Genomic DNA, 15,673 nt, shown 5'->3' on the forward strand with positions numbered 1-15,673 from the left:
TACGCCTACATATTTTCCGAGGGTCTAGTGAGCAAGAACTGACTTGGTGTCGTTCCTTCTTTATGAACAGATGATTGATCGAGCCCTGCCCTTGCACCACAGTTCTGCCACACCAACACAACAAAGAAAACATTTTTCGTACCTCTCTTACACTGCCTTCCTTCACTCTCCTACATCTTGGATAATTGACTTCTGCTCTTTTCTCAGACTCCACTCTTTGTTGGCTACTAAACATACAAGCTTATTCTTACGTTGCTCCCTACTCATCTATCCCTATGTTCAAATTCGTCTCCGATCAACATGCGACTTCGGAAGACTATCAGATTGCCGAGTCGATATGAGGATGAAGAACCCCTACCTACGAAGTCGCGCAATGGCACGAAGCCCACTTATCCTGCCTTGCTCCAGAAGCAGGTGGTTGCGTTCAACCCGGACCAGCTTCCCGCAGCGTTCCCATCACTCCCACTAATCGGTCGGCATCCTCACAACTACGGTGATGCTCAAAATGGCTCTGAGACCCCTTCCAATGACACTTCATCCTGCCAGGAGGGTGTCGGCATTTCATTGGTCAACGCAAGTAATTCCCAAGCCTCCCCCGCCGAAGAGGAGCAGGTCGCGTCCGAAAGCTGTGCCAGCTATAGTCAATGCAACTCTCCTCTCGCGACTTCCCCTATCACTCCTCAAGATGAGTCCGTTCATCCAACGGACGCGTTGTCACACACAGACAGCTTGGGAAGAGTCACAATGAGTGGCCAAGCCACCGATCTGGTTGTTAGCGAACGAACTACTCGGGCCAACCGACGTGATGTGTCAGACCCAGATGCCATCCAACCCGCCACGGATGGCCTGCACGCCAACAATATTCGGGGGGTGAGTTGGCAATGAGTTGTCTGTTGGAGGTCCTTCGTGACTGATGCGCTATAGGAGTCCGCCACAACGTGGAATGCCCTCCCATTGTCTTTGCAATATCATATCTACACGACGTTAACATCGTTTTATCCCACGAGATCTCTAAGGCAGGCTCTAAGCTTGACAGACCAAGAACTGAGCGACATCCAAAAGGCTGTGAGACTTCGTATTCTGCATCCGGCGTCACTTGCTGAGATATGGCAACACGCCAGTCATGCCACGGCAGAAGTGCCCGGGATTTCAAGGGGCCATTCCATTGACGTTCAGAGATTCAACAACTTCTCGGATTACATGATTTTCGCAAGCAATTATGAGTTCGCCTTTGAGTCCGAGATTCGAAATGCCGAAGACTTCCTATCGTCGCGGGAGATCCCGTCTGAATTGCTGGGGACGTGGTTACCAGATCCTTCTGAACCAGATGGGAGCTCGTACTTCGTTCACATTCCTGGGATCGATCCAATGCGACTTACTCCAAGTCATGATATTCACATTGACTCTGGCTACTCGTCACTGTCTGAAGCAGAGATCGACCGGGCTGCGAGCCGTCGAACTACGAGGCACGAAATAGCAGACACAGATGCCCTTGTGAGCAGAAGCATCAACGAAAAGGCAAACGCGCGTCGAGGAAAGGGTCGTCCAAGAACACTGGCCGGCAACGAGTCCACGAGTCAGCGGCGCTCGATTACTCCAGGTGGCTCAGGGCCTGCCAAACCGGCTCGCCATCCGCTTGCCATCGTTACGAAACCAGGCGAATCGCCAGGGGAAAGCAAAGATGCCGCGGACGCGGAAGCAAATTCCCGCGCATTACCACTGATACTAAGGGAACAGAAGCAAATTGTCGCAGATGCGCAATCTGCTGTTGGCGTAATACCGGCAGATGGCAGCTACTCTGGCTCGGTTTCTGAACCACCGTTTGCTATCGATGATGCTGAAAACCTTCCAGCAGCAGGAGAAGAAGAATGTTTGGCCGATCCGACTGTGACGCCCACTTCGAACCCATCGCGTTTGGTGCTCAGAATCCAAAACAAGGACGGATTTGCTCGGATCCTTAAGAAACGACCGAAATCAAACGGGAGCGTTTCGCCCATCGCTTCTTTACCGCCTGCTTTACCTCCAATCAGCCCAATCCTTGACTTCCAAAATATGAGTCAGCCAGCTGTGCCTGCTCTGACGAAGCTCGACACTAGTATGTCATCTTTCAGCAGAGGCTTGATCATAGACAGTGCCACGAGCGAAGCAACCGTAACCAAGGGGAGAGACCCAGGCAGTTGTCTAGCTCTACGAGGTTCGTTGGCAGTCCGGGACTCTCCTCGGTTGTTGCCTATTCCACCTCACAAACGAAAAGCTTCCAAAGAAACTGTCTGTCCAAGCCCTACCAAGATGCAGAGAACAATTGAGGTAAATCATGAGACGCCTCCAACTAGCATTGCTTCGAAAAATATCGGCAACGAGCAACTCCTTCACACAGAATCAAAATCTTCCTGGAATCTTGGTCCGGTCCGGACACGCGAGTCTAGCGACATCAGCACTCCTTCTAAGATCACACGCCAAGCGCCAGGACTTCAAGTCCCGTCGCAAGCATCAGACCATCAAGGAAAGTCTAGAGAGACTCCGAGGTCGCCTACTTATTCGCCGATTTCTGAAAATGAAGACCTCGAGGAATTTCAAGCATTGCTTCGTGGACCTGCGAGAAAGAATCTGAGGATCAAAGTTCCAGATCTCAATACCCAAGTCGACATGCCACTCGCGACGTCTCCAACATCGACATCTCCTCTCATCATGCAGATCCAGCGCGGCTTGAACGTTGACTCTCAAGCAGGGCTTCGACATGACGAGAAGGATGACAGAAATACTCATACATCTACCACATTTCCTGGTATGGCAGCCTCGAACACTGGCGCAAACATGTCACCCATGTCCCTTGAGACTCCCGAAACAAGCAACCCTCAAAAGCCAAGAATTAAACTGGTCTTAAAGGGTCTCAAAGGCACATCGGTAGTAGCCGAAAACGCTTCCCAAGACAAACAGCAAGCCGCAGTAGGCAACTCTGCTGATCCAAATAATGGAGATGTCGACGGACGCAAGGATACTAAGCCTCGGGTCGAAGTCGACACGGTTCGAGGTGCAGAGGACAGAATCCCGTCAGAAGGGCTGAGTCAGCTACGGAACGAGACTACGAAACAGACTGGCAAACGGTCTTTAAAAGCGATTCCGAAAGCGACTCCGAAACCAAAAGCAATTTCAAAAGCCTCCATCAAAGCGACTGTTAATCAGGTAACGAAAGATGATATGGCACAAAGTGACAGCGGAACTCCAGAAAAGACGCAGCAGCCGAGACCCCGGGGCCCCCCAAGAGGTCGCCGAGGACCATACCGAAAGACTAGAGAAAAACTGGCGAGAGAGGAACAAGAACGGCAGGCACAACAGCGGGAAATCGAGCAAATGCAACGTGCACAGGCTATGCCTCGAGAAGAGGCCACCTTACAGGCAAAAGGCAAGCTAGAGGGAGAGAAGACCCAGCAAGGGAGAAAGAAGAAACAACAGGGCAAGATGTGATCTGGTAAGATTACTTGGGATGACAAGACATGAGACAACGATAGCGCGACAGTGGCGTCGCTGAGGATGTGCTGCGGAAAGGCTTCGCATGGATGGAGAAATGTTTTTGTAAGAGCTGGCAGGACAAGGTCTTATGATTTGGGAGAAGCGCGGCTGTGCTGGAGGAGGTTTGTGAGGAATGTTCTTCCGCTGTACGATTATGATAATGGACTTTGCAAGAGGACACTGCTAGCGAGCCAGGCGAGTTTTGGATGTGGCGACTACTTTGATCCAGTGTTTGGACAGTGATGGGAAGGTGCATAGGACAGTGGACCACAATGGAGAAGATGAGCAGCATGCCTCTTCGAGCAGAGATGGAAACGGGGGATGCATGAGTTGAAAAGGGGTCAATAGTATTACCAAAGGTGCTGAAGGAGATATGCGAGTTGACATAGTCTTATTCTCTGCCATGCTTCGAGCTGTGTTTGAATGGAAGGGAAGGAAATGGCATGGTGCTCGCACGGTCCCTGCAGGAGCCCTTTTTCCCTATACTCTACACAGAGGAACGAGCCTCACTTTCGTCTTTGACAAGGAAGAAGCCTAATATCCAGATTGCTCCCTCCTATTACCACCCGCACCATCCATATCTGCATCACCACTGCCACCGCCACCGCCACCTCCAGCAGAGTCGACCGGCTTGCCGCTGGCCTCTTTGATGGCACTCTCGTCACCACGCAATTTTTCAAAATACGCCTTGATATCGTCGGCGGACACGGCCTGCCCGCTTTCCGCGTACGGCTTGAGGAACTCCTTGACCTTGTCGCGCAGGTGATTGTACACCATGACGCCCTCAATGGCTTTGACGCGGTCCATGGTGGACAAGGCGGCTTCCCCGCGGTCGAGAAGGCTCGCGGCGGTGCCGTGGGACCGGGTTCCCGAGCCGGGAGCGGCATGGGAGTCATCTGAGGCAGAAGATAACGATGGCTCGTAGGTGTCTTCTTCCTCGACGAGTTGTGGGTGTGGGATCAGGTTAGGATAGCACTGGGGGCAGTGGCAGATTTCGTCGCGGAAGGAGGAAGTGAGGAACATGGAGAATGTGCCGGTGGGGGGAGTAGGCGGAAGGTCGTCGTGCTTGTGGGTTGGTTTGGCGTCGGTGGAGGCTGAGGTTGAGGTTGAGGCTGTTGGTTGGGGAGGATTAGATGGCGCAACAACGGTTGTAAAAGAGGGAGGGTCAAGTTCGTCCTTAACGCGCTTCGATGAGCTGGCGGGTCGGTTTTCGACGTCAAGATCGGCGTCAGAGGCTTTCCGTTTGAGAGCTGTGCCGTTTGAGTCTACGGTGTCTTGTTGGGTTGCAGTATCATTCTGGGCTGGTGGTGTCTCCCGGCGGTAGACAGGTTTAAGGAAGCCTGGGGTGCCGGCGTACTGCTTGATCCAGGGGTTGGAGTCGACGCATTTGTAGCATAGGAGATATTCGAAATCGTCTTCGTTGGGAAAGCCCGGCGGTATAGGATGACTCGGCGGCTCGCTTTCCTCCTCTTTCTTCTGTTCTTTTGCCGTTTTGTACCAATCTCTCCCCAGGCCTAGGAGGCATTCAGGATGATACCAGTCCTCGCCGCATCCGCCCGTCTCCACCGTCCCGAGGCCAAGGCATTGGAACATTGTCCCCTTTTCTGTCTCGGCATCATATTCCTCCCCGCAGGCGCAGAAGCGGTTCTGGAAGTTGTGGTTGTAATGGTTGTCCGGCGCGGGTTCTTGAGAGTGCACGCCCCGGTTGCCTGTGTCGGGATCGGAGCGTAGTATGCACGATGATGTTGACGGCAGTCTTTTCGTACCGCAGTCGCAGACGAAGTTGCGCCTGCTGAAGAGTTCAACGAGGCTGTGTTCGCCGTGGCAGGAGATGGAGCAGGCGTAGCATACTCCGGCTGGAGTGTAGACCTGCGCGGCGGATGCAGGTGGAGGGCTGCATGTCAGGCAAGCGAAGACGGTCTGTCGCAGAGGGCCTAGGACGTTTGTGCATTTGTCGAATTTCTGGGATGGTCAGTCAAGGCACGGTGATGGGCGGGTTAGGTGCGTACGTAGGGTAGGGCTTCTCGCGCATCGGCTTCGAGGGCTAGTTGTTGGTCTATGAAACTGTGAATGAATGCTTAGTATTACAGCTTCGAGGACTTTGAGGGGACGTTGAGGGTGATATGTACTCTGAAGCCGTCTGTGATTCTTGTGTTCGCTGGGTGTTGGTCTGAACGGGATGATTGGCTTTTTCATGCTCGGCGACAGTTTCCATTGCGGCGTGGGTTGTATCGGGCAGTTGGAGAATATTTGATGATTTAGATTCAGAAAGGGCCGTTCGAGATATCCAATGCACGGATACTCCGTAGTGTACGAAAGAATAATGGTTGCCCGTACCAAGACCAATCCAGGCGCAGTCAGATGGTCGATACAGTGGCACGAGTAGTCGCAACACTTGGGACTCGAGAATGATGAGATGCTTCTCCACTTTCTGGGCCTTTTACCTTAGCGCGTGATGTTCGTGACGCGACCCGCGTTAAGTGGTTTTCACTTGAAAATGAAAGGGGGGCTGTCTCTGCTCCATGTCGAGGGCTGCAAACAGGACAACTACTGCAGCACCACGATATAGACACAATCATGAGGTATGCGATCCTTCAGTGCATTTTGATGGATCTGCATTGCATTTCACACTAACACTATCAAGCTCACCCCTACGACCAAGCATGTCTGCCGCAAACAGAGGCCCAGGTAACGCCGGTCGGCGGAAAAGAGCGAGAGACGACGAAGACGAGATCATGTCGTCGTCGCCAGCAGGTCTGCATGGCTTCCCCGGCACTTGACACACCCACTAACATCTCCAGCACTACCCTCGTCGCCCCCTCTACTCCCCACCAACGAGAACGACGAGCTGGAAGATGACGACCTAGACGCCGAAGACGATCTGATTGGCGACGTTGACGATCTGGACGAGATGGCCGAAGACGAAGACGGCATCGACTTGTTTGGAGACAATTTCATGAACGACGAGCGCGAACGCGGCAACCAGGAAACATACCAGGGTCGTATGATTGATGATGATGGTGACTACGACGACCTCGACCTGGCCACCCGTCGGCAACTGGAAGCTCGTCTGAACAAGCGCGATCGGGAGCTGGCTCAAAGACGTCGAATGCCGGCCGCTTTCATGCCAGATGATGACGAAGATGATGGCATCGACCTCACAAAGCAACCCCGAAGACGCCGACATCATTACGATGAAGACCAAGAAGATATGGACCTTGATGAAAACATCATGGAAGAAGAGCTCTCTTTGGAGACCTTGCAAGACGTCAAAGCATCCAACATCACGGAATGGGTGACTCTACCCTCTGTCATGAAGACCATCGCAAGAGAGTTCAAGTCATTCCTAACAGAATATATTGATGCCAACGGCACTTCAGTCTACGGAACGCGAATTCGAACTCTGGGTGAAGTCAACTCGGAGACTCTCGAGGTCTCGTATGACCATTTGTCCTCAACGAAAGCCATTCTGGCCTACTTCCTGGCAAATGCGCCCGCAGAGATGCTCAAGATTTTCGATAAGGCAGCTTTCGAAGTCGTCCGCCTCCACTATCCGAACTACGAACTGATCCACCCAGAGATCCATGTGCGCATCTCGGACTTGCCAGTCCAATACACCTTGCGCCAACTCCGACAGTCGCATCTCAATTGCCTCGTTCGTGTCTCGGGTGTCGTTACCAGACGAACAGGTGTCTTCCCACAGCTTCAAATGGTCAAGTTCACTTGTACAAAGTGCGGTGTCACACTCGGACCTTTTGCCCAAGAATCAACTTCTGCCGAAGTCAAATTGACATTTTGTACGGAATGTCAATCGCGAGGCCCCTTCACGTTAAACAGCGAGAAGACCATTTACCGCAATTACCAAAAACTGACCCTGCAGGAATCCCCAGGAACCGTGCCCGCTGGTCGGCTGCCACGGCATCGGGAGGTCATCCTTCTTGCTGATCTCATCGACAAAGCAAAGCCTGGCGAGGAGATCGAAGTTACTGCAATTTACCGCAACAACTACAGCGGTCAGCTCAATAACAAGAATGGCTTTCCCGTTTTTGCAACCATGCTTGAAGCCAACCACATCATCAAGACACATGATCAGCTTGCTGGTTTCAGACTGACTGAAGAGGACGAGAGACAAATCAGAGCACTATCGAAGGATCCGTCGATTGTCGAAAAGATTGTCGACTCAATAGCACCATCTATATACGGCCACAGAGACATCAAAACTGCAGTGGCTCTTTCGCTTTTCGGCGGTGTGAGCAAAGAAGCACAAGGCAAGCACAAGATCCGCGGCGACATTAACGTTCTTTTGCTTGGTGATCCTGGTACAGCCAAGTCTCAAGTCCTGAAATATATTGAGAAGACGGCTCATCGAGCTGTCTTTGCCACTGGTCAAGGTGCATCGGCCGTGGGTTTGACTGCTTCCGTCCGCCGAGACCCGCTCACTGCAGAATGGACGCTTGAAGGCGGTGCTCTGGTGCTCGCTGACCGGGGCACTTGTTTGATTGACGAGTTCGACAAGATGAACGATCAAGATCGGACTTCCATCCACGAGGCTATGGAACAGCAGACGATCTCAATCAGCAAAGCTGGCATTGTCACTACTCTTCAGGCACGCTGCGCCATTGTGGCAGCTGCAAACCCTATCGGAGGACGCTACAACAGCACTATCCCATTCAGTCAGAATGTCGAATTAACGGAGCCCATCTTGTCTCGTTTTGATATCCTCTGCGTCGTCAGAGACACCGTTGACCCAGCCGAAGACGAACGGCTGGCAAAGTTCGTTGTCCACAGTCACGGTCGAGCACATCCTGCCAGACTCAGCGTCGATACAGGTGACACCGTCGCCATGGAGAATGAGGATACCGACGACGTCAACAACGGCGAGCCAAAACAAGAAGGAGCGATTCCGCAAGAACTGCTGCGCAAATATATTCTCTACGCCCGGGAGAAGTGCCGACCCAAATTGTACCAGATCGACCAGGACAAGGTTGCGCGTCTGTTTGCGGATATGAGAAGAGAGTCTCTGGCAACGGGTGCATATCCTATCACCGTAAGTGGGATCCATTCCAGACATGGAATTCGGAGCTGACTGATTCTGTAGGTCCGTCATCTTGAAGCAATTATGAGAATCGCCGAAGCATTCTGCAAGATGCGTTTGTCGGACTTTTGCACCTCTCAGGACATTGATCGTGCAATCGCAGTGACCGTCGATTCGTTTGTTGCCAGCCAGAAAATCAGCTGCAAGAAAGCTCTTGCCAGAGCATTTGCGAAGTAGGTCAAATTGTTCTCTGCAGAATCGTCTGGACTAACACCCTTTTGCAGATATACCTTGAAGCGTCCAGAACGTCAACGGACTCGAGTAGCTGGGGCAGGCAGGAGTGCCAACAGTGTGGGAACAGTGTCTGCATAATCTCTGCATGGTATGATGGAGTAATGAGTTCAACGATACCTTGATGTTTGCTTTTGTATGTGGATGGCCATAGCTATCGAGACACTGACTGGGCCCGTGCTTCATGAGCTGCGGTTGTAATATAAAATACTGTCATTGTAGTACTCGTCCAAGGCTTCTGGCTCACGGTATATGTACAGTATTGGCCTGGGCGTGTATCCGTACTATGGCTGAAGCAATAATGATCATTCTTTGCCAGATAATAATAGGTGGTCTGTGCGCTCGATTGACACGAGATCGCGATCCGCGCGTAAAGAGATCGTGCCAAAGCGCGTCTTTCCACTGCGTCACTACTTTTTTGGTAAGGATGAAGGGAGGCTAGAACTCGAAGAAAAGCCCCTACTCTGTAGCAGGAGAATGTGGTCCCTCAGGCACATGTGTAGGCCTTTGTCAATACACTCGACGCTTGTGTGAGTCTTCATAAAGCCTGCGTGCGACGACGAAGGCCGTTTGCTGAACAATCCAATTTGCGTGCTCACAACCGTCCTTTTGGCTGGCGAATCCACCAGGACTATGGCTAGAAGCTCAGCCAGTTCGGGCACCGTAACAGCCACAATGTCTCCCTCGAGAACCACACCTCCCTCTTCTCCAGTGCACGGCTCCGATGCCGAGGTCAATGCAGAGGCGAAGGAGGAACCAATGGTGAAAGAGGAAAACAAAATTGTGGCCAACGAGGAGGATGAAGAAGAGATGGACATGAAATCTCGCGCCCTTACAAACTTGCTCAAGACAAGCTCGGTCTTCGTTGCTATCATGGCAGACAAGATGAAGGAGCAGCAGAGGCGCAATCAGGAGCAAGCCAGACGGTCTGCAGTCAAGCAGGAGCACGAAGCAGCAAAGCAAACAGAACCCAAAGGCCCGACAAGAAAGTCAACGAGGACTCATGACACAGAGGAGGCAGCGGAACCGGAACAGGTGGCTGAGTCAGAGAAGAAGGGCGGTCGTGGTCGAGGTCGAGGTCAGCCAGCTAAGAAGACTAATGCTGCAAAGAAGAACATTACACAGTATTTCGATTCGAAGACGGTCAAGGCGGCTGAAGAGGGCCCTTCAGTCCAGCAAGCCCTTGCAGAGGCTGCGGAGGAATATAAAGGGGAGGGACTCGGGACACAAGAGCTCGTGGCCACGGAACAACCCAGCCTGGTGACTGGCGGGCAGATGAAGAAATACCAGCTCGAAGGTCTCGAATGGATGAAGACGCTTTGGATGAATGGTCTCTCTGGTATCTTGGCCGACGAGATGGGTCTGGGCAAGACTCTGCAAGCCATCTCCCTAATCGCCTTCTTCAAGGAGAACAACATCTCCGGCCCATTTCTCATTGTCGCTCCACTCAGTACAGTTCGAAATTGGGTTGAAGAGTTCAAGTACTGGTCCCCTTCCATCAATACGATCCTTTACCACGGCAGCAAAGACGAACGGGACGCCATGCGGCGCCGAAAGATGAAAATGCAAGACCAAGCCAAACCCGACTTCCCTATCGTCGTGACCAGCTACGAAATCTGCATGAATGACAAGAAAGTTCTGGCAAACTACCAGTGGCGCTACATCATCGTCGACGAGGGCCATCGTCTGAAGAACATGAATTGCCGCTTGATCAAGGACCTGATGACATACAACAGCGCCAACCGACTCCTTATCACAGGCACGCCGCTGCAGAACAATATCGCTGAACTCTGGTCCCTGCTCCATTTCCTTCTGCCCGAAGTATTCAACGACCTCGATAGCTTCGAGCGCTGGTTTGACTTCTCCAGCGTGCTCGAGGACAAGGACGATGAGTCCGGCAAGACACTCAAGCGCAAGAACAACCTAGTCTCGACGATGCATGCTATTCTCAAACCCTTCCTCCTTCGAAGGGTGAAGACGGACGTCGAGTCCACCCTGCCGAAGAAACGAGAATACATCCTCTACGCGCCGCTGACGTCTGAGCAGAAAGACCTCTACAGAGAAATTCTCGCCGGCACGAGCAGATCCTACCTTGAAGACAAAGCCGTCGAACGTATCGAAGCACGCAGTCGAGCGGCGAGCGTGAAGCGGAAATCCAACGAGAGTGGGCGCAGCACGCCAGTGAAGAGTCGGAAGATCAGCCGCGCGTCGACACCTGCGTCGGTTGCCTCGACCGGCTCGACTCGAAGGGGCAGGAAGGCAACGCGCACGAGCTACCGCGACGTGACGGATCGAGAGTTCAACGCTCGACTGCGCCAGCTGGAGCGCGGCGAGGAGGGTGTCAATCTTGACACTGCGTCTCCCGTTCCGGACACGCCGGGGTTCTCATCTGAGGAGGCAGAAGAGTTTGAACGTGCTCAAACACTCAGGCTCGCGAAGAAGGAGATCGCGACCAAGAAGTTACAGAACCCGATCATGCAAGCGAGACTGGCGTGTAACAGTCCGCACAACTTCTACTGGCCGTGGAAGCCCGCGACCAGTGCGGAGGAGGAGTCAGGTGATTACCCACGTGTCGATGAGAGCCTTGTCACCGCAAGTGGCAAGATAATACTTCTGGACACGCTACTTCCGCGGCTGTTTAAGCTGGGTCACAAGGTCCTGATATTCAGCCAATTCAAGACTACCTTGGATATTTTGGAGACGTATGCAGCTGAACTGCGCGGTTGGAAATGCTGCAGGATTGACGGCAGCGTGGGCCAAGAGGAGAGGTACGAGCAGATTACCAGTTTCAACAAAGACAAGACGTTCAATTTGTTTCTGCTGAGTACTCGGGCTGGTGGCCAAGGTATCAATCTCACAGCGGCGGATACCGTCATATTGTTCGATAGCGACTGGAATCCGCAGCAGGATCTGCAGGCAATGGACCGGGCGCATCGGATTGGGCAGACCAAGCCGGTTATTGTGTATAGGCTGGCGACGAGGGGGACGGTCGAGGAGACGTTGTTGTTCAAGGCAGATGCGAAAAGGAAGTTGGAGAAGCTGATCATACAGAAAGGCAAGTTTAAAAGTTTGCTGAACGAGGGAGCGGACGGGGAAGATGTTCGGGCGGTTTTGGAGGGCGATGAGTTTGAGAAGTACGATGTTGAGGGCAAGGAGGGAGGGAAGATATTGAGTGAAGAGGAACTGAGGATATTGACGGATCGGAGCGATGAGGCGTATGAGCGCGCGGAACGTGGATTGGATGTTGGTGGCGAGGGACAGGTGTTCAAGGTCGCAGAGACCAAGAGGAGTGGAGACGTGCTTGATGACTTGACGGTCAGGAGTAAAGGATGAGACGGTTTGATGCTCGGGTGATGGGAGCAATTGGTTTTGTGTAGCGACGGACATTGGAAGGCATTGAAGGTACAGGCGCGTTGGATAGCTGAGCATGACCCGGTTGTCAGTACGGAGTACGCTGTATATCAGCCCGATATCACTCGGTTCTCAAATCGCGGCCTTACCAATTCCACCCTGCAATGCGGAGTCCACGTTTCCCAGACACATTGATTGGCAGATGGCGGCAGCGACATGTCCATGATCTTCGCCCCAGGCGGAATTGACGAGTTTCCCGCAAGTCCCCACGATCTCCGTAATGTAATTGTGCCTGATATAGACGATTCATCCACTATTCAGCCGGGCCGGATGCCCCGAAGGGAAATATCCCGGTGCCATTCATCATGTTGCTCACTGCAACCCAGGCCAACAGCGTCAATGGCTTTCCTGGAAAGACATACAAGCCACTCGCCAGTGCGAGACTGAGAGAGAGTACTTGTTCTGCTATTGACCCAAAGGATCTTGCAGCAAGGTACAGATTGTCTTTCCGAAGCCATGTTATTCTCCAAGGACAACGCCCTTCATTTCACCTATGATTCGGAGCATGTGCAGATCGAACCATGGGGTCCAAATGCTCTAAGAGTCCGTGCAACCAAATGGCATATATTGCCGGCCGAGAATTGGGCCTTGACCATAACACCCCCAAATTCAAGCCCGTCCATTTCAATCCACGATGACCATGCCGAAATCGCCAACGGCAGCATCACGGCGACCGTATCGTCACGCGGCAAGATCATCATTCAAAATGCCAAAGGAGAGCGTATCCTAGAGGAGTACCAACGCAATCGGGTCGACGTTGAAGATCCCAAATGCTCTGCTCTGTTAGTCGACGCAAGAGAGTTCAAGCCATTGCTTGGAGGTGACTATCATTTGACTTATCGACTGGAGTCCGTGGACCGAAAGGAGAAAATCTATGGCATGGGCCAGTACCAGCAGTCTTTTCTGGACCTGAAGGGTCTTGACCTAGAGATGGCCCAGCGCAACTCCCAGGCCAGCGTTCCTTTCATGCTCTCCAGTTTGGGATATGGCATGCTGTGGAACAACCCTGCCGTTGGGCGCGCCGTGCTCGGCAAGAACATCATGAGCTTCGAGGCACAGTCCACCAAGGTGCTGGATTATTGGATCGTGGCCGGCGACACTCCCGCTCAGATCGTCGAAGCTTACGCAGATGTTACCGGCAAGGTGCCGATGATGCCAGAGTATGGGCTCGGGTTCTGGCAATGCAAGCTTCGATATCAGACGCAGGAAGAACTGCTGGACGTCGCAAGAGAATATCGGAAGAGGAATCTGCCTCTCGATGTCATTGTGGTAGACTTCTTTCACTGTAGGACCCTCCCCAAAGCCGCGGTGGTTGTTTGAGGTGGACGCTTTCGACACTGACTCTATGTAGGGCCAAAGCAAGGAGAATGGAAATTTGATCCTACGTATTGGGAAGACCCAGGTGAGTCTGCAGTGTGTTGGCTGTTGTTGGCCTGAAAGAGATCTTCCCAGCAGCGCCTCCACCATTTGAGTTCTCAAGTAGCGTGACCGTGAATCTGACACCGTAAATTCGTCATGATCTACAGATGCCATGATCAAAGAATTGCAATCAATGAACATTGAACTCCTCGTGTCGATCTGGCCGACTGTCGATAAGCGATCCGAGAATTACGACTATATGCTGGAGCATGGGATGCTGATTCGCCAGGACCGAGGACTGAGAGTCGCCATGGATTTCCAGGGTGATACTGTGCATGCCGACTTCACAAATCCTGCAGCTAGAGAGTTTGTGTGGAAGACGGCGAAGAAAAATTACTACGATAAAGGTGTCAAACTTTTCTGGCTCGACGAAGCAGAACCAGAATACAATGTCTACGACTTCGACATCTACCGCTACCACAGCGGCACGGTACTGAGCACAGGAAATGCATACCCTGTTGACTATGCTCGAGCGTTCTATGAGGGAATGGTCAAGGACGGCAAGCAGAAGGATGTCTGTAACCTCATCCGTTGTGCCTGGGCTGGAAGCCAGAGGTTTGGGACGCTACTCTGGAGCGGTGATATCGCAAGCAGTTGGGGTAGTTTCCGGGATCAATTTGCGGCTGGCTTGAACGTGGGCATTGCTGGAATACCATGGTGGACAACCGATATTGGTATTTCTCCTTGAATTATCATGTGCTCCGATATTTACCAAGCTGACCTTTGAAGGCGGTTTCCACGGCGGTAATCCTAAGCATCCCGAGTTCCGAGAGTTGTGCACAAGGTGGTTTCAATACGGTGGGCTGACATTTGCATACAATTGCTGGCAACACTCTAGGAGAACTGACAAGTCATTAGGCTGCTTCTGTCCTGTCTTCCGTCTGCATGGTCACCGCGAACCAATGCAGCCTCAGCATGGCACCACTGGCGGTGCAACTTGCATCTCCGGGGCACCGAATGAAGTGTGGTCGTACGGCGCGGAATGTTACGAGATCATGAAGAAATACCTCTTCCTGCGCGAGAGGCTCCGGCCTTATGTTCGCGAGCTCATGACTCAAGCGCACGAGAAGGGGACACCAGTTATCAGGACACTGTTCTTCGAATTCCCAGAGGACGAGAAATGTTGGGAAATAGAGGATCAGTATCTCTTTGGGAGCAAGTATCTGGTGGCGCCCGTGCTGTACAAGGGCATGGAGAAAAGAGAAGTTTATCTACCAAAGGGTGCGAAGTGGCGGAGGTTCGATGACGGAGAGGTCAAGGACGCGGAAGAGGTTGAAGGAGGGAAGACGGTCGAGGTTGAGTGTCCGTTGGCCGTTATGCCTGTCTTTGAGCGAGTCTGATACTATGTACCGTGGACTCGACTAATGAGGGTAATGTGCATTCCATGTGCATTCGACCGTCAGGAACGGTTTCTAAAGAGGGAGAGCATGTCTGGACTTCTCGGTTCTGACGAGGTTGGAAGGTAATGGGTCGATCGATGCCATCAAAGAAGACAGTGAAGCAGGTTTCTTTCTGGAACATAGTTCAGGCAGAACTTCATGCTTTCATGAAGGGTGTTTAGTGCCGAATACCCGGTCTGCTCAGATAGCTCGTGCGAGGAGAAAAGTGCTCAGTCGACACCCGTAACTTCGAGCGCACGCACCTTGATGATAGTGTATTCTTGTCGACACATACGAGCCATAGTTGACATCAGACAGAGAGCATGAAACATTAGGCTAATCGGCAGTCTTTTACAGAGGCTAAAGGACAACGTTTTCCCGAAAACCTGAGCTGAAGCACCTCCTTGAATCTATCTGCCTGTCGGTCAACGGTCCTCAACCTACTGTGTATGCTATTGACATTTTCGGGACGGGCTGTCTGTGTTGTTGAGGCTAAGCACTTTACCTGCCAATGTACAGGCTGAAGATTGAGACGCTACAGTCTGCTGTGTGAAGTAAGAGCCTTCTTCGCAACGGATACTAGTAGTTTCTATCAGCCTGGAGGTCATTGACCTTCGAGGTAGTTAGG

General features: G+C 52.3%; 5 protein-coding genes across 5 annotated transcripts; 4 read left to right on the top strand and 1 right to left on the bottom strand.

Annotated features, from left to right (window-relative positions):
* Nucleotides 1-300: 300 nt before the first annotated feature.
* Nucleotides 301-3,465, top strand: PV05_10959 (uncharacterized protein; the record flags this gene model as incomplete). Its single annotated transcript, XM_013454395.1, has 2 exons — nt 301-870; nt 925-3,465. 2 exons carry the CDS (start codon nt 301-303, stop codon nt 3,463-3,465), a joined length of 3,111 nt encoding a protein of 1,036 aa, XP_013309849.1.
* Nucleotides 3,466-3,870: 405 nt separating this feature from the next.
* On the bottom strand, nt 3,871-5,748 carry PV05_10960 (uncharacterized protein). Its single transcript, XM_013454396.1, has 3 exons — nt 5,640-5,748; nt 5,520-5,574; nt 3,871-5,472 (listed from the first exon to the last, which is right to left on the bottom strand). The coding sequence occupies exons 1-3, from the start codon at nt 5,723-5,725 to the stop codon at nt 4,045-4,047; spliced, it is 1,569 nt and encodes a 522-aa protein (XP_013309850.1). The 5' UTR covers nt 5,726-5,748; the 3' UTR covers nt 3,871-4,044.
* A 294-nt stretch (nt 5,749-6,042) lies between these two features.
* On the top strand, nt 6,043-9,147 carry PV05_10961 (uncharacterized protein). Its single transcript, XM_013454397.1, has 5 exons — nt 6,043-6,092; nt 6,155-6,264; nt 6,312-8,557; nt 8,609-8,778; nt 8,830-9,147. The coding sequence occupies exons 1-5, from the start codon at nt 6,088-6,090 to the stop codon at nt 8,915-8,917; spliced, it is 2,619 nt and encodes an 872-aa protein (XP_013309851.1). The 5' UTR covers nt 6,043-6,087; the 3' UTR covers nt 8,918-9,147.
* Nucleotides 9,148-9,270: 123 nt separating this feature from the next.
* On the top strand, nt 9,271-12,397 carry PV05_10962 (uncharacterized protein). The gene has a single exon (XM_013454398.1). It carries the CDS (start codon nt 9,470-9,472, stop codon nt 12,167-12,169), a length of 2,700 nt encoding a protein of 899 aa, XP_013309852.1. The 5' UTR covers nt 9,271-9,469; the 3' UTR covers nt 12,170-12,397.
* A 242-nt stretch (nt 12,398-12,639) lies between these two features.
* PV05_10963 (uncharacterized protein) lies at nt 12,640-15,240 on the top strand. Its single transcript, XM_013454399.1, has 5 exons — nt 12,640-13,532; nt 13,599-13,649; nt 13,774-14,340; nt 14,396-14,464; nt 14,525-15,240. Exons 1-5 carry the CDS (start codon nt 12,704-12,706, stop codon nt 15,004-15,006), a joined length of 1,998 nt encoding a protein of 665 aa, XP_013309853.1. The 5' UTR covers nt 12,640-12,703; the 3' UTR covers nt 15,007-15,240.
* Nucleotides 15,241-15,673: the final 433 nt, after the last annotated feature.

Source organism: Exophiala xenobiotica (assembly GCF_000835505.1).
Source record: "Exophiala xenobiotica strain CBS 118157 unplaced genomic scaffold supercont1.7, whole genome shotgun sequence".
Lineage (NCBI taxonomy): Eukaryota > Fungi > Ascomycota > Eurotiomycetes > Chaetothyriales > Herpotrichiellaceae > Exophiala > Exophiala xenobiotica.

What these genes read in the sequence shown, in the direction of transcription:
- PV05_10960 (XM_013454396.1), bottom strand. Translation starts at nt 5,725, where the DNA reads ATGGAAACTGTCGCCGAGCATGAAAAAGCCAATCATCCCGTTCAGACC. An exon ending in GAATCACAGACGGCTTCAGA is followed by an intron (nt 5,575 to 5,639) that starts GTACATATCACC and finishes ATTCATTCACAG; the next exon opens with TTTCATAGACCAACAACTAG. An exon ending in CGCGAGAAGCCCTACCCTAC is followed by an intron (nt 5,473 to 5,519) that starts GTACGCACCTAA and finishes TGACCATCCCAG; the next exon opens with AAATTCGACAAATGCACAAA.
- PV05_10961 (XM_013454397.1), top strand. An exon ending in CATGTCGTCGTCGCCAGCAG is followed by an intron (nt 6,265 to 6,311) that starts GTCTGCATGGCT and finishes TAACATCTCCAG; the next exon opens with CACTACCCTCGTCGCCCCCT. An exon ending in CGGGTGCATATCCTATCACC is followed by an intron (nt 8,558 to 8,608) that starts GTAAGTGGGATC and finishes CTGATTCTGTAG; the next exon opens with GTCCGTCATCTTGAAGCAAT.
- PV05_10962 (XM_013454398.1), top strand. Translation starts at nt 9,470, where the DNA reads ATGGCTAGAAGCTCAGCCAGTTCGGGCACCGTAACAGCCACAATGTCT.
- PV05_10963 (XM_013454399.1), top strand. Translation starts at nt 12,704, where the DNA reads ATGTTATTCTCCAAGGACAACGCCCTTCATTTCACCTATGATTCGGAG. An exon ending in TGTGGTAGACTTCTTTCACT is followed by an intron (nt 13,533 to 13,598) that starts GTAGGACCCTCC and finishes GACTCTATGTAG; the next exon opens with GGCCAAAGCAAGGAGAATGG. An exon ending in TACGTATTGGGAAGACCCAG is followed by an intron (nt 13,650 to 13,773) that starts GTGAGTCTGCAG and finishes CATGATCTACAG; the next exon opens with ATGCCATGATCAAAGAATTG.